Source organism: Mustelus asterias, chromosome 5, assembly GCF_964213995.1.
Source record: "Mustelus asterias chromosome 5, sMusAst1.hap1.1, whole genome shotgun sequence".
Lineage (NCBI taxonomy): Eukaryota > Metazoa > Chordata > Chondrichthyes > Carcharhiniformes > Triakidae > Mustelus > Mustelus asterias.
Window position 1 is genome coordinate 29,554,000 of NC_135805.1, and position 25,863 is coordinate 29,579,862.

A 25,863-nucleotide genomic window follows, 5' to 3' on the forward strand; every position below is an offset into this window, starting at 1 on the left:
ACAAACCCCTGAAAGAAGAAATTCTTCCTTGTCTGTCTTAAGAGACCCCTTGCTTTTAAAATGTGCCCCAAGACAAGCAACACCCATATATAGCAGGAATTAGCAGAGTGAATCTTCTCCGAATTGCTCCCAAGGCAAGTACATATCCGTTCGGTAGTAAGGGAACCCAAACTGTACACAGTACTCCAGGTGCAGTCTCACCAATGTCCTGTATAATTGCAAAAATACTTCCCCATTTTCATACCCCATTCCCCTTGCATTAAAGGTCAATGTCCATTCGCCTTCCTAATTACTTGCTGTATGTGTATGCTAATTTTGTGATCAATGCACAAGGACACCCAAATTCTTCTGCACTGCAGTCTCTCCATTTAAATAATATTCTGCTTTTCTTTTCTCCCTGCCAAAGTGGGCAACCTCATCATTCTCCATCTGCCAAATTTTTGTCCAGTTAACCTATCTATATCCTTTGCAGACTTTGTATCCTCCTTACAACTTGCTTTCCTATCTTAGTATCAGCAAATTTTGCTCCAAAATAGTTGGTCCCTTCATCCAATTCGTTGATATAGATTGTAAATAGATGAGGCCCAGAACAGAGTTAGTCTGCCAACCTGAAAATGACCCATTTATCCTGATGCGATTCATGCTAATAAATTGCTCCCGACACCATGAACTTTTATCTTAAGATAACCTTTTAGGTGGCACCTTTATATAGACTCCAGCATGGTTTTCTGAAAGGGAAATGGTGTTCGGTACATTTCTCAGACATTTTAAGTAAATCACAAGCAAGGTGAATAAAGGGATGCCAGTAAATGTAATGTATTTGGATTTGCAAAAGGTACTCTATGCACACTCTTACAAGACAAGAGCTCATAGGTAGAGGCGATTTTCCAAATGCTTTGCTGCTATATGGGCTACACGGTGACAGAGTGGTTAGCACTGCTGTCTCACAGCGAAAGAAATATGGGTTCAATTCTCGGCTTGGGTCACTGTGTGGAGTTTGCACATTCTCCTCGTGTCTGCGTGGGTTTCCTCCAGGTGCTCCGGTTTCCTCCCACACTCCAAAGATGTGCAAGTTAGGTTGATTGGCCATGCTAAATTGACTCTTACTGTCAGGGGGACTAGCAGGGTAACTAAGTGGGGATACGGGTTGGGTGGGATTGTGGTCGGTGCAGACGCGATGGGCCAAATGGCCTCCTTCTGCACTGTAGGGATTCCATGATTCTATTCCTGAATAATGAATTCTGGCTCCAAAGATAGATGTTAGACCAACTGGCCTACAGTTGCCTTTCTGCCTCCCTCTCTTCTTGGAGATGTTACATTTGCAATTTTACAATCTGCTGGAACCTTTCCAGAATTTAGCGACCCACTATCCAATTAATCCACTATTCCTGTAGCCACTTAATTTAAGATACCACAATATAGGTCCAGCCAGAGGACTTACAACCTTTAGGCCCATTAGTTTCCCTAGTACTTTTCCCCCTCATAATAGTGATTGACTGTTTTAAGTCTCTCCCTCCTGTTCACGTCTTTTTTGTTTCTCCTGTGAATATTTCTTCAAAGTCTCTGCTGTTCTTTGTTTCCCATTCATTCGGCCGCGTTTGTGTCAAAGGGATTAATTTTTTAAAAAAAACAGATGTAGAAGCTGTTGCTATTTGCAATTTTTTCAATCTTTACAAAAGCTAGAAAATGGCGTAAATAATTGTTGAGCCACGATCTCCACCATTCGTGAAATTGGCCCCTTTGGTGTCATACTGTAAATGCCTCTAACCCACGAGCCAGAATCATAGTACATCTCTTATGCCCCAACGGCATTGTTGGTCAACCCACTGCACAAGGACTGCAGCGTTTCAAGCAGGGAGCTCACCCCACATTCTCTGGGGCAACTAGGGGTGGGCAGTAAATGCTGGCCAGCCAGCGAAGCCCATGTCCCACAAATAAATTAAAAATACACTTTGCATAAACATTTAATAGCAGTGGGGATACCTGATACTTGCACCAGTTTATAGCTTTGTTGCTGCGACCTGCAGCCTAAGGTTGCTCATTCATTTACAATATCACAATACATCTCCCACCCCCAGTTGACAGTGTACCTTGGCGCCAGATTTCGGTCTTGTCAAATTATAGCAGAAAATCAGTTCTGTATAAAATGAACATTACATCAGAAGGCTTTCAAATGCATGTTAAAAGTATACAGCTATCCAGTGTCTAGATATCAGCCCCAGATTAGATTTTTCACTGTAATATCCCAAAAAAATGCCACACACTTTCAATATTTTACTACACATTTTGTCAAAAGTACCTCAAAAAACCTGCTACATATTGGCGAGGTGACATGCTGACTTTGGAAATAATCCAGTTGTCAGCCAAGTGATTAGATAGCAATGATGGCCAATAAACCCCGGTCAAAGCTGCCTTAAGCTTCACCTATTTTTAGTTATGAACCTGGTATTACTTAAATACGGCTGCAGCTACATTGTAGCTACTGAGTTGGCTTGTTTATATGGCCTGACTACAAGTCAAGGCTCTTACAAGTAGGGGAGCCGGAGCTTACAAGACTCGAGCTCAGCTCTCAACTGGGAATTTTAAATGTACTCTCAAGTACCCAAACCTATTATTCAATAGCTTCATTTAAAAATGAAAGAAATACTCTTGCAGTCCAAGGACTATACACCTTGATGAACATGTTAAAAATTAGACCTAATATGCTACTTTTTTTATTTGATCATGGCATGTGGGCATCACTGGTTAGGCCAACATTTATTGCCCTTGAGATGGTGGTGAGTCGCCTTCTTGAACGGTTGCAGTCCATGTGGTGCAGGTACACAATGGCGTTCCCATGTACCTGCTGCTCTTGCCTTTCTAGGTAGTAGCAGTCATGGGTTTGGAAGGTGGCAAAGCAGCATTGGTGAGTTCTTGCAGTGCATCTTGTAGATGGTACACACTGCTGTCACTGTGCATTGGTTGTGGAGGTCGTGAATATTTGTGGATAGGGTGCTAATCAAACAAGTTTTAACCTTTTGGGGTTAAGCTTCTTCAGTGTTAAGAGCTGTACTCATCCACACAAGTGGAGAGTATTCTATCACACTCTTGACTTGTGCCGTGTAGATGGTGAACAGGGATTGGGAAACCAGGAGGCACGTTACTCACTGCAGAATTCCCACCCCCTGAACCGTTCTAGTGGCCACAGCATAGCTACTATAGCTGGTCCAGTTTAGTTTCTGGTCATCCCAAGATGTTAAAAGTGGGGTATTCAGTGATGATAATGCCATCGAATGTCAGGAGGATATGGTTAGATTCTCCCTTGTTGGATATGGTCATTGCCTGGCACTTGTGCAGAGAGAATGTTACAGCCACTTACGAGCTCTTGCTGACTATGTAGATGGATTGCTTCAGTATCTGAGTCATGAAGGGTGCTGAACATTGTGTAATCAGTGAACATCCCACCAATGACCTTATGATGGAAGGAAGGTCATTGATGAGGCAGCTGAAGATAGTTGGGCCTAGGACACCACCCTAAGGAACTTGCGTAGCAATAGCTTTACATTGAGATGACTGACCTCCAACAACAACCATCTTACTTTGTACTAGGTATGACACCAACCATTGGAGAGTTTTCCCCATTACCACGGATTTCAATTATGCCAGGGCTCCTTGATGCCACACTTGGTCAAATGCTGCCTGAAGTCACTCTCACTTCTGGAGTTCCACTTTTTGTCCATGTTTGAATCAAAGCTGTAATGAGGACAGGAGATGAGTGGCCCTGGTGGAACCTAAACTGCACATCAGTGAGCAGGTTATAACTAAGCAAATGCCACTAAATAGCACCATTGATGGTCCCTTCCATCACCTATCCAAAGGTCGAGAGTAGACTGATGAGGCAGGAATTTGCCAGGTAGGATTTGCGCTGCTTCTTTGAACAGGACATACTTGGGCAATTTCCCACATCGCTGAGTTAATTGTCCTCCAACATTGATGACTGGATCTAGCAGGACTGCAGAGTTTAGATCAGATTAGTTTGTGGGATTACTTAGTTCTATTGCATGCTGCTTTAGTTGTTTGGCATTCAGGGTGCCCTTTGTAGCTTTATTGGTTATCACCTCATTTTTAGGTATGTCTGATACTGCTCTAGGCATGCCCTCTTGCACTCTTCATTGCACCAGGTTTAATTCCCAGCTTGATGGCAATGGCAGAGCGGAGTATCTGTTCGGATATTAGGAGTGCCATACAACACAATGTAGAGTATCCTCAATATGAAGACAGGACATTTGCACAAGGACTCTGCCACTGGTCACTAACACAAGAAAGAAGTTTCACAACACTTGGCTACCATCGACACCCCAAACTGCCGGCTCCAAGTGGAGGTGTGGTGAAACTTCTTACTGTGCTTACCCCAGTCCAACGCCAGCATCTCCACATCATCACTAACACATGGACAAGGTTAAGTATGTTTCCCCCCTCTTATCGGTTCCCTAACCATCTGCTGCAGATTCAGACCAGCAGCAATATCCTTTAGGACTCTGCCAGCTCGGTCAGTAGTGGTGCTACTATCAACCTTGTTATGTTGACTATCAACCTTATCCATGCCCCTCATTATTTTACAGACCTCCATAAGATCATCCCTATGCCTCCTAAAAAAAGTCCCAGTCTATCCAGCCTCTCCTTATAACTCAAACCATCAAGTCTGGGAAGCATCTAGTAAATGTTTTCTGCACTCTTTCTAGTTTAATAATATACTTTCTATAATAGTGACCAGAATTGTACACAGTATTCCAAGTGTGGCCTTATCAATGTCTTGTACAACTTTAACAAGACGATCCAACTCCTGTATTCAATGTTCTGACCAATGAAACCAAGCACGCGAAATGCCTTCTTTACCACCCTGTCCACCTGTGACTCCACTTTCAAGGGGCTATGAACATGTACCCCTACATCTATTATAACTCTCCCAAACGCCACATTAACTGAGTAAGTCCTGCCCTGGTTTAATCTACTAAAATGCATCACCTTGCATTTATATAAATTAAACTCCACCTGCCATTCATCAGCTCACTGACCCAATTGATCAAGATCCCGTTGCAATCCTAGATAACCTTCTCAACTGTCCACTATGCCACCAATCTTGGTGTCATCTGCAAGCTTACTAACCATGCCTCTTAAATTCTCATCCAAATCATTAATATAAATGACAAGTAACAGCGGACCCATGGCCAGGGATCCATGGGACAACTCTCCCAGTTTTGGTGCATGCCCCCAGGTGCTCGTGAGGACTTTGCAGGACTGACAGGGGCGGATGTGCCATTATTCCTGGTGCCGAGGTCAATGCCAGGTGATGCTTCTGGTTTCATTCCTTTTAGTCTTTGTAGCTGGGCCGTTCTGTGGGTCTGGAGTCACGTGTAGGTCTGACCAGGTAAGGACATCAGATTTCCTTCCCTAAAGGACATTAGTGAACCAGATGGATTTTTACAACAATCGACAATGGTTCCATGGTCACTAAATTCCACTAGCTGCTGTGAAGGGATTTGAACCAGTGTCTCCAAAGCCTGGGCCTCTGGGTTGCTAGCCCAGTGACATCACCACCTCTCTGACACTTTCATGCAGTGCCAAGCTGAATAAAAGGACAGGCTGCCAACTTTAAAGAAATTGTCACACCTCAATTTACAGAAAACGTCAACATTTTCAATGCTCAAAATTAAACAAAAATTTCTACCTCTGCAAATCATTTGCAACTCAGTTATGTTAGTCAGCTACCAAAGATAAAATAACACAATGCAATACTGAAAATCCAGGCAGCACATCCAACCAAAATCACCAGTTGACCCAGGCTGAAAGAATCAAGAATTGCAGACTAACTACAAATTATTGATGTCTCCAAGCTGCTATCATGAATTTTATTCTAGTCACACAATTTAAAACAATTTGCAATTCCCCAGTTAGTCATCTGATCACATACCCCTTAATTTTCAGATTAATTCAAATAGTTACGATTCGCTGCATAACCTGGTATTTTGCCCTAGAGTATTTTAACTATTCAGACAAAGCTTACATTTTGTAACATCGACGACAGACAACATTACCAACTGAGTGGCTAAAAATTAAGAAATGGACCACGGTTAAGTCGGGAAAGCCTAACATTAAATTAGAACCTTCTAATTTTTCCTCACCTATATTCTACATCCTTTGGTTATCCAATCTATATCCTATCCAACTCTAAGGTTCATATAAAACATCAAATATTCAAATACCTGAGTATATAGGCTTCTTGCCTGTCTGTCTTTGTCACACTTATGATCAAACAATGCACATTTTCCAATAGCTTGTCCCACTCAAACCTAAAAAAAAGAAACTTTCATTAGTCTTGGAAAAAGATTCCGAAAGTGACAAACAACCCTTGTATTACACAAATTACATAACATCCAGCAGATTTCACCTAACAAAACAGTGATGATCCAAATTTGGCTTTTAAATATACTTTGCACAACAATCCTCTTAAAAGAAAAATAATGCCGGATGGAGAACACTGTAAACGTTCTGATTATCTGCTGTATGTATACCACACACATGCATAGCACGATCCAAGCTGGTGATTTGTACTGCTTAGCTTGTTCCACAAAGGTCTGCTTTGCACTTCAGGAATTACAATGTTTAATGGAAATAGAATAGTTATGAATTTGAAATGGGCTGGTCTTAGTTTCTCAATCAACGACATGTTGAAAGTGACCAAGGACTAAGCTGTTTTAGATCTAGTTTTGTGCAATGAGGCAGGGTTAATCAGTAATCTCAGAGTAAAGATCCCCTGAAATTAATGATTATACAATTAAATCCATAATAGGTTTGAAAGCAACATACTGGAGTCCAAAACAACAATCTTAAACTTAAAACAAAAGAGAGCATAGATTAATAGGTATGGTACTAAATAAACACTGGGAAACATTTAAAGAAACAATTCAAAATGTTCAAAAATACATTTCATTAAAAAACAAAACTAAGCAAGAAAGATCCACCATGTCCTACTAGGGAAGTTATGGTTGGTATTAGATTAAAAGAGGCTTATAATTGTAGAAGAGGGGTCTGGCACCCAAAAGGTTAATGTGGCACTGAGTACAGAACCGCTTCCAGTGAAGTACAACAACATGACCCAGAGCCAAGATCGGTCTGAAGATGGATAGAGTTGAGACCTAGAATGGGTTCTGCTCCCTACTGTCACTTGTATTGTAAATATGTACACAGTTATGAGTTATTAAAGACTTGCTGTTAACATACTCCAGACTGGAAGCCTACTTTAATGATGCCTGAAGCAGGATTCTTCATGGCAGTCTCAGGATTAAATCTCCCATCCTCACAACAATGCTGAGATATGAAGTAAAAGGACATCTTCAATGGATTCTGCACTGAACCAAACTCCCAATGAAAGCTTCAGAAACTGAAAACTATCCACTGAGGTATGGTCATTAAAGTCTTTGAGCTGATGTATGCTGTCCACAATCAACCCTTCTTTCTTCTCAGCCTGCATATCCCACAATCGTGTACCGCCAGTGGAAAATGTAAAGACTACCACTGCTGTTAGTCAGCCAGAATAGCACAGTCCCAAGTCCTCAAACACATTCAGACTCTGATTTCACATGCGGCCTATCTTTTCTTTTTGGGGACGGGATTTGTCCATCACCATTCCAGATCCTCAAAAGGCCCCAGTGTTTAGATTAACTTACCACATGAGATTACCGTAGCATCTCTAGTGGCAGTGGTATCAGAGAAAGATCAGTTTGAGCAGCCCAGTAAACACAAACCATTGTTCGCATGTGGCAATTTACAGTCAGCATGCCAAAACCTCAAGATGCTTGAACCGGATTGCAGTTGCTGGTTAACAATAAAAAGCAGAGGTGAGAATGCTACTCAATCTTCTAGCCACAAGAGCACTCTTCCTTAGCAAGGTTCCAAACAGTCTATGGAGGCGAACACCACTAAATAGACAAATAGCATTTTCATCCAAACCGCAAGAAATGGACAAGAGTAACAATAGCTATAGTTTATCAAGCAATGGAACAAGCCATACCTAAAGATTAGTCTAACTCCCAAGCCAACCCCATGACCAAGCAACATCAGAGCATACCACTCTCCAGACAGAACAATAAATGAGATGTGGAAGGGCTACGAGGCCTCCAGGCTGCCTGAACTTCTAACTTCAAGGACTTGGGAGGATGGAGGTATGGTAGTAAGAATGTTGTTAATATAATGCTATATTGTAATAGCAATAATGTTAAATAGCATTAAGCTTGTAACAATAAGGCACAAGATAGAACGCAAAACTTGGAAAACACATGAACAAGGAGTAGTAGGCCATTCAGCCCCTCAAGCCTGCTCCACCATTTAATAAGATCATGGCTGATATGATAGCAATCTCTAATCTACATCCAAACTACCCCCAATAACCTAGTATCCCTTGCTTACCAAGAATCTATCTACCACTGCCTTGAAAACAGTCGAAGTCTCTGCCTCAACCACCTTCAGGAAGAGAGCTCCAAAGGCTCACGACCTTCAATGAAAAAAATTTCTCCTCCTCTGTATTAAAATGGATGACTTATCTTTAAACAGTGACCCCTAGTTCTAGATTCTCCCACAAGAGGAAAAATGCTTTCCATATCACCCTGTCACGACTCCTTGGGATCTTAAGCATTTCAATCAAACTAGATTGATAAATGTTTACAACACAGGAGGTGGCCATTCAGCCTATCGTGTCTATGCTGGTCAAGGATCTGATTACATGAATCTCATTTCCCAGTGCTTGGCCCATAGATCTGGAAGTTGCAGAAGCACATACTTCTTAAATGTTATTAAAGTTTCTGACTCAACTCAAGCGGAGAGTTTTATACTCCCATCACCCTCCGGATGAAAAAGTTTCTCCTCCATTCCCCTCTTAGCCTTCTATCTTAAAACATTGTCCCCCTGATTATTACCCCTCTACTAATGGAAAAAGTGCCTTCCTGTCCATGCCTCTCAATCTTATACACCAAAATCAGTTCCCTCTCAACCTCCGCTGCTCCAAGGAAAACAGTCCCAAGCCTACTGAATCTCTCCTTATAGCTCAGATAGCATCGTAATAAATCTCTTCTGCATCCTCTCCAGTGCAATAACATCCTTCCTGAGGTGACCAGAATTGCACACACTAATTCAGTTGTGGCCAACCAGCATTTTATATAGTTCCAGCTTTTGTATTCCATGCCTCAGCTATTAAAGGCAGGTACAAAGAACAAAACAGCACAGGAACAGGCCCTTCGACCCTCCAAGCCCGTGCCGCTCCCTGGTCCAAACTAGACCATTCTTTTGTATCCCTCCATTCCCACTCCGTTCATGTGGCTATCTAGATAAGTCTTAAACATTCCCAGTGTGTCCGCCTCCACCACCTTGCCTGGCAGCACATTCCAGGCCCCCACCACCCTGTGTAAAATATGTCCTTCTGATGTGTTGAACCTCTCCCCCCTTCACCTTGAACCTATGACCCCTCGTGAACGGCACCACCGACTTGGGGAAATCCCAGGTCTTTCGTAATCCATATGCTTTCCATATAATCCCATATGCTTTCATAATCATCTTTTCTACCTACATTGCCAACTTCTGGGATCTGGGCATTCCAAGGTCCATCCGATCTTCAGTACTTTCCAGGGTCTTATCATTCCCAAGGTAATCCTTTACCTTGATAGCCCGACCCAAGTGCATCACTTTACACTTTTCTTGGTTGAATTCCATTTAATACTGCTCTGCCCACCTGACCAGTCCATTTACATCCGCCTGCAATCTATAGCTAACCCCTGCATTATTTACCACCCTATCAATTTTCAATCATCCACCAACTTCTTGATCATACTCTCTACATTTTGGTCCAAGTCATTAACGTACACCACAAATTGCAAGGGCCCTAGCACTAAGCCCTGCGAAACCCCACTGGAAACACTGGACACCCTGTCACAGAAACATCCCTCTACCATCACCCTCTGCGCCCTGCCTCTCAGCCAATTTTGGATCCAATGTGCTACTTTAACTTGTATCCAATTGATCCTTGTTAACTAGTCTGCCGTGAAGGATCTTAGCAAAAGCCTTGCTATAGTTTATCCAAAGTTAGAAGATAAAATAGTCATAGTCCCAGATGACCATAGGCTGCTCTCCCCTTTGAGGGAGAAAGGTTTGGGGCGGAACGGTGGTAAGCACTGCTGCGTCACGGTGCCAGAGACCTGGGTTCGATTCCCAGCTTGGGTCAGTGTGTGTGGAGTTTGCAAGTTCTCCCCTTTTTCCGCATGGGTTTCCTCCGAGCGCTCTGGTTTCCTCCCACAGTCCAAAGATATGCGAGTTAGCTGCATTGGCCATGATAAATTGCCCCATATTGTCCCAGGATGCGTAGGTTAGGGGGATTAGCGGGGTAAATATGTGGGGTTACAGGGATAGGGCCTGGGTGGGATTGCTGTTGGTGCAGACTCAATGGGCCGAATCTGCACCGTAGGGATTCTATGACTGGTGGTCATTTAACCCAAGGGTGGAAGGAGGAGTGTAGTGGAAGAGTTTGTTACGTAAAGGGTCGTAATGGGACAGAGTACAATTTAGTTCAGTGATGTAAGAAGGCACATGACCAGAGCCAGTCTGGAGATGGACATAATTGGGTTAAGGCCCAGAATGGGGTCCAGTCCCTATTTGCAATATGCATTGCAAATATGTACATGGTCATGCATTGTTAGTAAAGACTTGCTGTTAACATACTTCACAGTGGAAGCCAACTTCATGGTGTCAAAAGCAAGATTCTTCAATATGTTGCGAGGAACAATAGTACGGATGAGGATTAGGAAAGTTTCAGAAACCAAAGGGTGACTAAAAACTTGGATTAAAAAAGCCAAGAATACAGAAACTGGTTGCAAGAGTTTACAATAAAAGGAGAGTAGAAGTATGAGAAACAGAAGGGACTAAAATCTGAACAATTCCTAAAACCTGATGGTCTCCACTCTAAGACTTTAAAAGAGGTAGCTGTAAAGGTAGCTGATGGACTGATTAAATGTAACACAGCCATTCAAGAAAGACGAGAGAGCAAGCAGCAAACTATAGGCCAGTTGGCCCAATAGTTGTCAGGAAATTGTGCCAATCTGTTAAGGAATTCTTAACATTGCATTTAGGAAAACATAGTATGGTCAGACAGAGTTCACATTTTATGAAAGGAAAAGCCAGACAATACAATATACTTAGATTTCCAAAAGACATTTGATAAGGTGACACACAAAAGGTTAATGCACAAGATAAGGGCTCATGGATTTGGGGTGACATACTGGCAAGGATGGAGGATTGGTTTCAGACAAAAAACAGAATAGGGATAAATGGGGTATTTTCAAGTTGGCAGGCTGTAACTAGTGGAGTGGCAAAAAGATCTGTGCTGAGGCCATAGCTATTTACAATCCATATTAATTGCTTAGATGAAGAGTCCAAGAATATCGTATCCAATCTTGCAGACAGTACGAAGCTAGGTGGGAATGTAAGTTGAGGAAGTTACAAAGAGGCTACAAAGAGACACAGACCAGTTAAGTAGGCAAAGTGGCAGATGGGAGTATATCATGTAAGGGAGTGAGGCTGTTCACATTAATCATAAGAATGGAAGAGCAGAATATTTTTTAAAGCAATGGAACTTTAAAATGTTGATTTCACTTGGGTGTACTCGTACAAGGAACACAAAGTTAGCATGCAAGCTCAGCAAGGGGATTGGAGTACAAGAATTAGGAAGACTTGCTACAGTTGTACAAGACTTTGGTGACAGCACACCTGAAGTAGCGTGTGCAATTTTGGTCTTCATACTTGCATTGGAGGCAGAACAGCGAAGTTTCCTGGGATATAAGAGAGGGTGAGTAAACTGAGTCTATATTCTCTGGATTTAAGAAGAATAAGAGGTGATCACACTGAAATAAAAGATTCTGAAGGGGCTTGTCAGGGTGGAGACAGGTTGTATCCCCTGGCTGGGGAATTTACAAAACGAAGATCTACAGTCTAAGGGGGCTGATCATTTAGGAATGAGGTGAGGAGACATTTTTTCCTTCAAAGACTGGGGTTCATAGATTTTTGATCTTTCAGGGAATCAAAGGATATTGGAGTGGGAAACTGTTTTACTCTTGTTCCTATTTCTGTTGTCATGCTTTTAATGGAATGATAAATTTCAATTTTAATAAATACATTCAGACATTAGCATCTTTTTCTCAAGTATTTACACAAATAGTAAGAGCCACAATAAACACAGAAATTGCAGACGCGTCAGTCTCAGCTTGGCATGATAACATTTAGAAACAATAACCCAGGGTTAATCTAATTGGTGCCATTGAGCAATAGTGAAAAACAGCTCTGGGAAATCGTTCAATTTTCTGGATCGACTTGTTTAATGAAGCCATGGAGATAAATTGATGAGGATTGTGTGGTTGATGCATACATTGAGTTTCAAAAGGAATTTTAGAAGGTATCACATAACAGATTTGTTGGCAAAACTTAAAGGGCAAAGAGGTTCCAGAGGAGATTTACCAGAAAGCTATGAGATGAGAAGACTTCAGTTTGGAAGAGAAACCAGAGTCTGGGGAAATCAAAAAAATACCCCTCTGCTCGGTCCATAAGTGAGCTTCTGGTTTCTTGACATTTTAATTCATTATTGCTCTGATGCTCAACATTTTTGTCCTCAGCCTGTGCTTCAGTGAAGCTCAATGGTAACTCAAGGAACAGCGCCCCATCTGCCAATTAGGCATTTTATGGGTCTACTGGACTCTGACTGTAATCATTTCAAATTTGGTTTTTGACCTTTTTTTTGCCATGCGTCTGTCAGAATCATGTTTTTGTCTCTGGATGGAGCTGGTCATCATTCTGTCATTTAAACTTACTCCAGACCAATGCTTTGTTTACTATCACCATTACCAACCCCTATGCCTTTTGTTCCATGAAATCTTATTTTATCTCTCCCACCCTCCACCCATATCCCAGCCCTCCCCACCTTCAATGGCATAAACCCACCACATTTCTCTCCTTCAGTTCTGAAATCATATTTGATTTGAAATGTTAACTCTTTCTCTCTCTCTCCACAGATGCTGCAAACAAGAGCATTTGCTTTTATTCCTAGAGAATCTTGGGTTGGTCTTCTTTGAGCAATCTAAGGGAGCTGATTGAACATTCCTTCTGTTTGAAACTACAAATAATCTTACTGCATTCTGACAGCAAAACACAAATAAATAAGTCTGCTTACTCGTGAATTTCAACTTGCCTCAACAACACTGAAGTTCACCTATTAATTCGCCTGTTCCAGATGCCAACGGATCTGCTGCGAATTTCCAGCATACATTTTTTTTTGGTTGCTTTATGACTTTATTTATAATGGCTTCAGTGTGATTTCTGACTTGGAGGCATTCTTGGCTCTATTTCCAGATATGGTGCCCTTCCAACAGCTTGTGGACTTGCACCTGCCATCACTATACAGGAACCTTCTAACTGGTTTCTTAATACTCCTCATCTATGTATCGAGTTCATCTGGAAAAACACAAGGGAAATTTGACAAATCCTATTAAAAACCATCTGAAATGTACTGGTTTTGAAATGGAGTCAACGATGTTTTATTTCTGCCCATCTGGAGACAGGTACATGGACCAATCACATTGAAGCACACCCAGAAATGTTTTGATTCCAAAATCTGTGTTGTGCCACTATGTGAAGAAAAGCTGATGAACATTGCAATTCTGCTTTTAATTTAAAAGCACATTCACCATATTTGCAAAATCCAGAGATTAAAATCAGTACACAGCACTTGCCACCTTTTTTGAGATTCTAACTATTCCAACTCAAATTTGTCACAAACAAGATATTTCTACTTCTATGCCGAGTTTTCCATGCAACAAGTAGAAACAGTGGCTATATTGTCAAAATTAATCAAAGAGTAGGGGCAGGAAATTAAACACAAATGAGACATTCCAAGTCTGTTTACTTGACCTCAAGGCTTCATCGAGCTTCAGACCCATAGGTTATGTGCAAGTAATGCCAATATTCTATTTGTAATTAGCTTCAGTATGATTTTGGTATCATTTGGTACTTCAATAGCAAAATTAACATTGAGCAGATTCAAGCTTGTGCATGTTATACTTAATTGAATGACAATTCCTCATGCACTGTACAACAAGTACCCACTCGTTGACTTGCTTAGTTGAATGAAACATCCAGGCGTAGAGATGTTTTGAGCATGACGATCATTGCTGGCGTGTCCTATACTCCCTCAGTGTTATTTGATCATCCCTCAATTCTCTATCAAGTTATACTGTTATTGCATAACTGAATGACAGATTACATTATCCATACCATCTGACAACATTTCTCAATTCAGCTCCATGAATAAATACATATTGGTGTTTGAATGGTGTCTTTCCTTTCGGATAGGATTTTGAAGTTTTGATCCTGTGGACTGGACAATACTGCCAGAAGCACATCTGTGATAACAACTGCCTTGCATGAAAAATAGCAACTTTGAGCAGTCATACGATAATTAGAATTCAAATGAACTACAAGAAACTCCAGGAAAGAAAAAAAACTTTTACTTTTCTCAATGATAATGTTTTTTTCCAAGGATGGGCCGAATGGCCTCCTTCTGCACTGTAGGGTTTCTAGGATTTCTATGACTGAAAAACTACCAAGTTGTATTTTGTCATGAATACAACTTAGTCTTTTCCCACGTGAAGCGATGCAGGCTGTGATGTGGGGACCAGGAATTGAGCTCTAAAAGCAATAGTTAATCAGTGAAGCAGACTAGAGGGGCCACGTAGCCTACTCTTATACATGTTCACATAATTACGCAGTTTCACCAAGAGGAAATCTGAAGATGGATCACACTTATGTTCACACACATGTATGAATAATTAAAAGTCTTAAATGTTGTACACTCTCTCTACATATTAACTCTTTCCCAAATGTACATCTTGTAACCCAACGCATCACAAGGCAAAATTGCACAACAGGTCAAAATTTCACCACACTATTGCACCGGCAGGGGCGGCGTGAAAACTGCAGAACATGCTACGAATTGTCTAAAGGTACAGTGGAAGATTAGAACTACCAAAGAAAGTTGACACCCAAAATAAAACAAAGCACATTTGTTGATTCCCTTCTCTGAATAGATGTGTTTTTATAACTTCACAACATATGGGGGCTACTGCATTATGTGGGCAGTAGTGGTTCAGGACAGCTGGGGAATACACAGTAAACAGCGGCCTTGGCAGTGATACTGACAGACTGAGAGCAAATATACAAAACTTCATTAAAGATTAAACTAAGGTTTCAGTCTCTTGCAAAGCCCTGGGCTTCAAGAGCTGACATTCTGTGGAACTGCAATAGTTAGAAACTGACGTTCACCAGCCAAAGGAGCAGTGCTCCGAAAGCTTGTGATTTCAAATAAACCTGTTAGACCTGGTGTCGTGTGACCTCTCAGTTAGGAACTGAGCACAGATCTTACAAATTCACAGCATTCAATTAGCCAAATAATCTCCTCTAATCTCTACAAAATTACTTTAAAAGATAGGTAATACATTTCAAAACCTTTAGTTAAGTAACCATAAGTTGTTGGAGGCAGCCATTTGAACCATCTGCCCCATTATCAACAAACTGGTGTCCAATATACTACCGCAACTATCTTCCGACACTGTTACCATATTCCTTAATACCCAAAAGATTTATCAATTCTTTTAAGCATTCTAAATGACAGCTCTCTGGGGAAGGAAGAGGTGCATTGGAATAGTCAAATCTGGAAACGATAGTATTGTAGCAGATGAGCTCGGTGTAGAAGTGGATGCAGACGATTTGTATGATGGAGGGAAAACTCTTGCCAGTAGATCTCATTGTCCAATTGTATTTTGGGGTTGTCAATAGTCAGTTCAGCCTGCAACCATGGATGCAAAGAGGGGTGAAATGTGTGAAAGTTTCAATGGAAAAATCTGTGGTTCAACCAGACTGGGTAGCAAACAAGCATGGTGACAAAGGCAGTGAGTGTGTCAGTAATATTTAGTAGCTTAAAGGTCATGTAAATAAAAGAATGAAAAGAAGCATGGCTGACTGGGTTAATATATGCCTGATGCATTGGCAGTTTCTAAATTTTTAAAATACTTTTACCAGAAAACCAAAGAATTCCTAACACAGGAGGAGGCCTTTCAGCACATCGAGTTTGCACCGGCTCTCCAAAAACACCCCTGCCCTATCCTGCAACACTGCGCATTTACCATGGCTAATCCACCTAATCTGCACATCTTGGATTGTGGGAGGAAACCCATGCCGGCACAAGTAGAATTGCAAACTCCAGTTACCCAAGGACAGAATCGAACCCTGGTCCCTGGAGTTGTGAGGCAGCATGCTAATCACTGTGCCACCCTTAATATATACAGCATATTATGGCAAGAGTGTGTTTTCAAATGAGAAAAGTAAAGGGCCGGCACGGTAGCACAGTGGTTAGCACTGCTGCTTCACAGCACCAGGGACCCGGGTTCGATTCCCAGCTTGGGTCACTGTCTGCGTGGAGTCTACTCATTCTCCCCGTGTCTGCGTGGGTTTCCTCCGGGTGCCTCCCACATTCTGAAAGATGTGCTGGTTAGGTGCATTGACCCAAACAGGCGCTGGACTGTGGCGACGAGGGAAATTTCACAGTAACTTCATTGCAGTGTTAATGTAAGCCTTACTTGTGACTAATAAATAAACCTTTACTTTACTTCTCATAATTTGAAATCCTCATAAGCTAAATAAAGTGAATTCAAGTGGCTTTACTAACACAATACACGCTCTAAATGTCAACCAGCAAAGAATTCTCCCAGTCCTTCGCACTGCTCTAGCAGCACAATGGGCCAGGAGACATCAGCAGAAGCTGTTTAGCAGGACCCCGCTGGATTTCATGGCCTCCGGGTGTCTCTGGCTCCAAGTTTTCTTTGAGTCATTAGCGCCGCGCCGGAAATCGGCACAAAGCTGATTTAAATCTCAATTTACATTCCATTAGCAGGCCCGGACTGAAGTCTCTGGGCCCACTAGCGTCTCCCCTCCACCAGGAGTGGTTCCCTCCTGCTCTCCACTAACGGGGGACAGGTGGCTGACCTTGCTGGAGGAGACAGAGGCCATGGAGACACCAACCCCACCCCGCCCCAAGAACGTGAGGGGTAAGGGGGTGCCCACTGAGCATTGCCAGCCTGGTCCCCTGGTACTGCCCAAGGAGCAAACTGGCAATGCCCAAAGGAGCACCTTGCACTGCCCACCAAGATTGGCTTTGCCAAGGAGGCCAGATCTGGGCGGACTGGAGTGGAAAAATCAGTGAACGTGCAGTGGTCCGCTCAACACTATGCTGCCAGCCTCTCCAGCGGGAATAGGCCCTGCCCCCTGATTTTCAATGTGAATCATGCTAGGGCACTCTGCAGTGCTCAGTGTGGGAGATTCATTTTGAAAACTACACTAAAAATACCAGCTGTAGTTACTCCAGTTTTCATGCAAATTCGGCACTTAGAATTCTTATGGAACGAGCTGCCAGATAAAGTCATTGAGACAGATACCATAGCAACTTTTAAAAAGCATTTGGGACTAGCTGGGAGGGCACCATGGTCAGCATGGACCAGTTGGGCTGGAGGGCGTGTTTCCGCACTATATTGCTCTATAACTCTATCGATGAATAATGGCTTCCCCTGAAATACAGAAACCACTGGTCCACATCATCAAAATCTTCAATGTTTCATCATTTCAACTCAGGCTTACTCTACAAATGTCAGCCCAATAAGTTGTGTCATTAGTTTTGCATTCTTACACCATTAATAATGGTGTCACACAAACAGGTCATTTAGGCTAACTACCAAAGCATTCATTAAATTAGTACCAATTACCACAATGATCAACTTGCAGTCCAACTCATGTATTTAATATATAAATCAGCAATTGCAGATGGTTGTTTATTAATTCAAATAGATCAGACTAGCTAGTATGAGTCAAGAGACAATGTATAAGATAGGAGCAAATTACTGCAGATGCTGGAATCTGAAACAAAATCAGAAAATGCTGGAAATCCTCAGGTCTGACAGTATGAGGAGGGGGAACAGAGCTAACACTGGGTGACCCTTCGTCCAAGCATACACAATATGTATACTTTGCTAAAAAGTATCAATAAGGTGGCACAATATGAAATGCATGAATGCCAAAGTATGAGCAACACTGATTATCTCTGATAGCAATATTACCAGAGGCTCCAGAGTGCCTGAGGCCTTTTGGTCCATGCACTGAATCTCTGAAAGAACACCTTACCCAGGCCCACCCTGCCCTCACACTATCCCCTTCACCCTGCACATTTACCATGAGTAATCCACCTAACCTATGCACTATGGGAGGAAACCCACACAGACACAGGGAGAACATGCAAGTTCCGCACAGTCACCCAAGGCCAGATACAAACTGCTGTGAGGCAGCAGTGCTAACCACGGTGTCACCATGCTGCTTGCAATCTCCACACAGACATACAACAGCATATACTTATATAGAGCCTTTCATGTCATGAAATATCACAAAACATTTCATTAGCATTACAGGCTATTCCAGTTCAGTTTACAAATACTGGCACCTACCCAACAATGTGGATAACTATCCAGGTATGTCCTGTTTACGAAATGCAGACAAATCCAACCTGGCCAATTATTCAACCAGAGTGATGGAAGGTGTTGCTGACAGCCCAGCTTTCTTACTCTTTACACCAGCTTCTATTTTTTTATTTCCCTCCTATTCCCTTCCACCCTTTCCCCACCAAAATCCATGATCCACTGAAGAGTCTGTGAAATAGAAAGAATGTGGGGGCAACAGCAACATGTGCACTTTAACAAGCAATATTTGCATAAGCAAACAAAGTTCCAGTTTGTATTAACACCATTTGAATACAAAACTGAACATATTTAAATTCTTGCAGAGGTATAGAGGATTTGGGGTTGATACAAGGACAAGTAGAATGATATGAATCATTGCAGTTTTCAGGGAAGATTCCAAAAGTTATTACTTTGGAAAAACTCAGGTTTAGATGAGGCAGCATTGTGCAATTGAGACACCTCTCACTCCTCTTTTAAACAAAAGGTGATCTAGATAATGTGAATGAAAAAGCTGATAAGGTATATAGTTATGCCTACAAAATCCATAGGCAGAAAATAAATTGCTAGGAAATGGCATTAAAGAGTCACCAAAGCTGATTAAAAGGGCACATTTGGCAGAAACTCACTTTCCAATAGTCACGTGTGATCATGTGGAGTTATGGATGACTGATCACAGGCCAGGGACCTGCCTTAGCAACTCGAGGAATTGAGTTCTTCCTCAATTAATCAAAGGATTTTGTTGGTATTTTCCTCGACTTAGCTTTGTTAAATAATGTAAAAAGGACTTGCACTTATATAGCACTCTTCATAACATCCCAACATGCTTTACAACCAATGACGTATTCTTGAAGTGCAATCACTGGCATAATGGAGGAAATGTGGCAGCCAATTTGTACACAGAAAAATCCCAAAAAGAGCAATATGACAATGAACAGCTAATGTTTCTAGTGATGTTGACAGATAAAAATTGGCCAGGCCTGTGGATAGTTTCCCTGCTCTTGTGAAAGCTGGAACAGAGATTGACTTCTCCCATGAAAGCTGAGCTGTCAATGGTGGAGCAGAGGGAGTAACGAATAACATTTGAGAAATTAGGCACAGGGCTATATGGAACAGATAAGGAAAGAAAATTTAACGAAGATCCTAAAATCTATTCTCAGCAGAGAACCAGTAAAACTCAGTGGTGCACAGTGGCAAAGCAAATGATTGGTTAATCACTGGTTTAAGGTAAATACTTGCTGCATGAGCAAACAAAGCAGAGCCAATTTTCCCAAATGTTCACCTTTTCGGAAAAGGTACTTTCATGCAGGAACGTTGGTCCAAAGATATCAGCATTCTTCCAATAACTTGCTCAGATATATTTTAATATCTGATCTAACGGAGGCTACAAAGATGACCTAATGAGCACAATTGCATTTTGCTCAGTACAAGGTCACTGAACAGAAATCAGAAGCAGGGTCAATTGCTGATTATTTTCCTCCTCTTAGACAAGAATTGCTGAGTCCCAATGTTTTACATCAACAATTGGCAAGAGATCTCTAGCTCAGCAACATGCATTTATTCAGAACTATCAGGGAACCACCCAAATACATGCTTTGAACAAGTACAGCAGCCTGATGAAATTTGTCAGTTATCATTAGGACCTAGTGAATTTGTTACAATTCCTCTGTGGCTCCTTTCTTTATACTTCAGATGAGATATCAACCCGAGTTACCACTTAACTGCATGGTTGTACAGTTTTTGAAAAAGCACTGGAGGATTCCTCCTGCCTTTCCTACTTAGCCAATGGTGTCAGCTGTGGTTCCAGTTAGCAGCATTCTTGTCTCAAGCTCAAAAGATTGTGGGTTTAAGTCACACTCGAGACTCGAGCACATAAATCAAGACAGGCACTCCTGTGCCGCATTGGTGGAGTACAGCTTTGTCAGAGGTGCTATCTCCTGACAAGGCCCATCTGCCCCCTCAGGTGATACAAAAGATCCCATGGTACTATTTTGAAGAAAAAGTGGGAAGTCATCTAATGTGCCCTGGTCAATATTTACCCCTCAATCATCACCACAAAACCAAATTACCTGGTCACTATCACATTGTTTTGTGTTTCCTACATTACAACAGCGAATATACTTTTTAAAAATGTTAATGAAGCACCCCAAGGTGTTCACAGGAGGACTATAAAACAAAACATGACACCATACCACAAAAATATCAGGTTCAATAATCAAAAGCTTGAACAGATGTAGGTTTTAAGGAGGGTCGAAGAGGAAAACAAGGTGATGAGGTGTAGGGAGGGAATTCCAGAGCTTGAATCCTATGCAACTGAAGGCACAGCCAAGGGCGATTGTGGAAAACAACACAAATACAGGTGTTTCAATGATTATCTTCCAAACTACATCACAGAAACATTTCATTGTCCCTGGAGTCTCGCTATGTAAAAAAATGACGTTTCTGTATTACGCAAGTCTTTTTCAAATCTTAACTATTAGCCTTGATGTACTTTTGTGGTGAAAGGTGTTGTATAAACACGCTATTTCTTTCATTTGGGATTCATTGCTTCCAAATGCAACGCATAAGCACCAAACATTTAAAAAACAGGTGACCAGCCAATGGTGCAAACTTCTAAAATTTAAGCTTTAAAGAACCAGTGACTGTACAGCAAAAAGACGTTTTACCTCATACTTCACTGAACTCTTTTTGGTGCCATATTTATACCGAATCGACCTTTGGTACATTCAAATTACAATCTCGAGAATGCGTCCATTTTAAAATCTGCCAACTTGTCCTCCAAGCATTCATCACCCCCACCTCCCCTCCCAGCAATCCCGTCTCAAATTTCATCTTCCTGCTTCTGCCTACAGTATGTAAACCGCAGGAAGCGAATAATTAATTGGTGACAACACGTTTTGATGGAGATCTCAAGGCAAACCCAGTGCTGAGGGCGCCATCCATAGCTGTGGAATGACTGCAAGAACTCAGCACTGCGGGAAAGGTTAATCGAGTGTAATCTCTCTCTCTCTCTATATATATATATATACACACACACATAGACGTAGAAGCGTGGGAGGGGAGAGATTCCCAAACCCGGGCAACATCTGCTGCCTCATTTCCCACCGCCTGCTCTCTAAAGATGCAGTATTGTTTTTTTTATTCCCGGAGAGCGGGCAGTGGTTGCCCTCTGACTGGAAAAGGCGCAAATACCACATTCCTGAAATAGAGGGTTGCGGCTGAAAAGGGGCGAAACACGTGATGTGCCCGCCAAAAAAAAAAGCTGCCGAAAGCCAATACCTCTGGATAATGAATGGCCAGATTCCCCCAAACTGCAAACACCGAGGAGATTCAAGGGGCATTGGATTGGGAAGCAGCAGCGAGGATTGTTTGGGAACCTCTGCCTCTTGTCAGACATGGACTTTTCAAATAGGTCAGTTTAAAGGTGGAGATAAAACCCCTTCTCATTGTAACATGGAGGCAGCCCCCCCCAGTTAAAAGTTTGTGTATAAATTGTTTATGAAAAAACCGTTTGTCACCTCCAAACAGTCCATCAATTCTACTTTCACCAAACAATCCCCGTCTATTTTCACCTGCCTTCCAACAAGTCCAGAGTGAAGCTGGGTAGGACACAGGCACTGCTAACTAACTGGTATTAAAATTACAATCTTCCCACCGATACACAAACACAAAAATCCTGTACACACGTGGAGCAGATTTCGCCAACTCATACACAACCCCACAAATTAATCTTTGTATTTGGAGCAGAGACTCATTTGAAAATGTGAAAGTGATGGGCACAGTTCGCCCCCACTCCCCTCCCTGACACACACCGACAAGGGGGTCGGGCCAAGGGTTGAAATGTTACTTTTAAACCAGTAAAAACTAACTAGAGTTGCGGAATGGGCGTGGGACCGGATTCCAGGCCCAAATTTTGTCAGAATGATCCAGAGCTGGGCTTTAAAGGTGACCTGTTGATCACATACACGCACGCCCACATCTCCTTACCAGCAGTTTTAAAGAAATCAAACTACTGGATAGTAAAATACTACCGTGCAAGCACGGACCTTTAATTCAGGCTGGCGACAGCGTCAAAATTCGGGCCTAAATTGGCCGAGTCCCGCCATGAGGCAGCTTGGCCGGGAACAGGTGGTGAGTCTGCACCTCCATTCAAATTACACAATGGTAATAACCTCCCTTACTTACACACCAACATTTACTTAAACAGTACAAACGCCTAATGACACACTCGCTTAGATATGGAAATTCCAAAGGGACGCGACTGCAAAAATAAAACCTCACAGCCCCCATGTATTGGTGGCGCATTTCTTATTACTGCCTTGTGGGGGTGGGTGGGGTTACAGTCTCCCTTCACTGGTAGGGGCATGGCTCGTAATATAAAATTTCCACGTGAAATAGTGGCCTTGCTGTTAATGAATCGCACTGCATTTCCTTATATTAAATAGCTACCTCTGTCTACCCCACCCCCCAATATTATGTTAAAAACTCCCTGGTATATGAATACACCCGATACAAAAACTGTGCTCCTGACATAATATCCCCCATCACACACTGGATTCCTGATATATTAAATCCCCACATACTGGATTACTGATATATCAATAACCCCCTTCCCCCACACACTGGGATCCTATTATATTGATACTTTACATTAATAAATCCCCACAGGTTGGGCTCCTGATATATTTTAACCCCCCACCCACACAAGGCTCCTAATATTGTAATAATACTTTAGCCCGATATATTAACAACCTCCACTTGCCCCGTCTTGACACATTAACCCACCATCCACAGAGCCTCTGATATATTAACCCCCTCCCATATACTTAACCCCTAATATGATATAACCCATCCACACACAGGGCCCCCTGATATAGCAACCCCACACACACACTGGGTCCCTGATATAGTAACCCTGCTCCCCCGAACTGGGCCCTGATATTAACCTCCCACGGCCCCTGATATATTGACCTCCCACCCAAGCTGGGCTCCTGATATTAACCCCTCTCCCTTCCCACACTGGGCCCCTGATATTAATCCCTCTCCCTTCCCACATTGGGCCCTTGATATTAATCCCTCTCCCTTCCCACATTGGGCCCTTGATATTAATCCCCCTCTCTTCCCACACTGGACCCCTGATAATATTAATCCCCCTCCCCTCCCTCCCAAGCTGGGACCCTGATGCCTTTACCTTGGAATGGTCCGGAGGTCTCCCGATCCCGTGCACAAATCCTGCCGAGAAAACCACACCTCCAACAGCTTCTCGGTCCCTTCGAAAAAGTGTGCACCGTTTTCCATCGTGAAACAAACGAAAAAAAAGAGGGGAAAAAAAACTTTTCCCCCCTCCTCCTCCTCCCGAAAAAAAACTTTCCCCCCCCCCCTCTTTTTCTGGTAAAAGCTTAATTAAGAATAAGTTAGTTTCAATTGCTTTGTTTTGGTGGGTTCTTAAGCAGTCCGATTTTGTTTTCTTTTAATTATTATTTATTTGCTTTTTTTTTGTTAATAATATGTTGCCCCCAATCCAATCCCTTTTCACAGAGAATTGCTTGAAGCGACCGCTAGCTAATGTCGCCGGCCATACTGTGACTAGCAGCGCGCCGAACGCCGTCCGGCCCTTTTATAACCTCCGCCGCGCCCCGCCCCCATCCCTTCGCCGCTCCGTTCCACCCCTCGACACAATGGAACGTCTGTGGCGTCACCGGCCGAATGGAACGTCCCGCGCGCTCAGCCGCCTCGAGCCCCGGGGGAGAAACCGTTGGCGAAGGGCGCGCGCGAAGCAAGTTTCGAATTGAAAAATAAACTGAATCACCAACAAAGGAAATAAAAAGCACCACCATCTCTTTTCTTCTCTCTTCTTCCCTGAAAAAGTAAAGGACTTGGACCCGATTTTAATTATTTTTCCGCGCAAAGTCCTAACGCGATTGGCTTCCTTCGCCGTCAATCAAATGTTTTTCGGACTGTATTGGGAGAAGGCGGGAATGCAATAATACCTCACCAATGAGTAAAATTTGGACATAAAAGAATGCTTTCGTGACTATTCGAATATTTTATCTCGGTTTTTGCTTTAAATTTGTTAATGCTTTGATAGAAAACGTCCTCTATCCTCCTCCCTCTCTCTCCTTCGAGTCCCCACTTTTGGATGCCGAAAACGGTCAGTCCGTCCGCCGCGATGCGCGACGGGAGATGTAGTCCCGGCTCTCACGGCGCAGCCGCGCCGAGAATGGGGCAGCTTGGGTTCCGGGGACTACAGATCCCGGCATGCCCCGCGGGCCGCCATTGTCTGCTGCTGCTGCTAACGTCAACACAACAAACCCACGGTTAAATGTCGCCGGGCGAAGTTGTTTGGAAGAGACCAAAAAAAACACACACACACACGAAATGAGGAAATGATCGGTGCTCAGATTAAATAATCCAACCCGTTTTTATCCACAACCCAGCAGCAAAAAAAAAGCGTGGAAATTATTTATGTATTTATGGAGTGACAGCCATGGATTACGATTTTAAAACGAAACTAGCAGCGGAGCGAGAGAAAGTAGAAGATCTGTTTGAATATGAAGGTTGCAAAGTGGGTCGTGGTACCTATGGTCATGTTTATAAAGCAAAAAGAAAAGATGGGTAAGAAATTAATACCTTCGAGCAATTTTCTGTGGGGATGTTATTGCTGCCCGTTCACCTGAGTGTTTTTTGTTACTCGATTCACGTGCTGCACAGAGCAGTGTTGATGTTTCTGGTTTGTAAATATATCCTCACACCTTGTGTTTACAACTCCTTGTAGTAGCCCCTCTATGTCAAGCTAAGGCCGCCAACCCGAATAGCAATTATTTTGGAAACTATGCCTTTATTGATAGCAATGTTGGCATGACATAAAACATTCCACTTCCTGCGTTTTCTTTTATTCTAGAGTTTATTTTGTCAATGTTTTGCTGGGCTGGTCGCCAGCTGTTGACTTAAACCAATGCTTGTCATCATTTAAGAGCGCATCATCTTTTTGAATTAAGATGTAAGTTTATTTTCCACGCTTTGCATTACTTGGAAACATCAGATGCCCCAATTCTTTGCAGTGTTAATGAATATTTAAGATATTTCAAAATTACACAGTAGTTTGTAAATAGTAGTCGTTCATCTATTTCTAAAGTAGATCCTGCACAATATGTATATTTTGCTCAATGGAGACATGCAGTTAATTTTCATGCAATTATAATAACAATTTGCATTCCTGTAGCTGCTAATGTAAATTAAAGTC

At 42.4% G+C, this 25,863-nt stretch overlaps 2 protein-coding genes across 12 annotated transcripts in view; one reads left to right on the forward strand and one right to left on the reverse strand.

The window, feature by feature from the left end:
• amd1 (adenosylmethionine decarboxylase 1) overlaps positions 1–24,214 on the reverse strand; it is a 43,220-nt gene extending 19,006 nt beyond the window's left edge. For 2 of the 4 annotated variants that reach the window (XR_013497749.1, XM_078212354.1), the window contains exons 1-2: positions 23,812–24,211; positions 6,243–6,329 (exon numbers count right to left, since the gene is read on the reverse strand). Coding sequence is in view for 2 of the 4 variants with exons in the window: in XM_078212354.1 (XP_078068480.1) it covers positions 6,243–6,329; positions 23,812–23,918 (194 nt within the window). In the remaining 2 variants the exon portion in view is untranslated. Of the gene's footprint in view, positions 1–2,090; positions 2,138–6,242; positions 6,330–23,811 lie in introns of those variants that run through there. The other 2 variants (XM_078212356.1, XM_078212355.1) reach the window with 2 other exon arrangements.
• A 691-nt stretch (positions 24,215–24,905) lies between these two features.
• cdk19 (cyclin dependent kinase 19) overlaps positions 24,906–25,863 on the forward strand; it is a 329,688-nt gene continuing 328,730 nt past the window's right edge. For 7 of the 8 annotated variants that reach the window (XR_013497746.1, XR_013497744.1, XR_013497747.1 and 4 more), the window contains exon 1: positions 24,906–25,235. Coding sequence is in view for 4 of the 8 variants with exons in the window: in XM_078212346.1 (XP_078068472.1) it covers positions 25,108–25,235 (128 nt within the window). In the remaining 4 variants the exon portion in view is untranslated. The remainder of the gene's footprint in view (positions 25,236–25,863) is intronic. The other variant, XM_078212347.1, reaches the window with a different exon arrangement.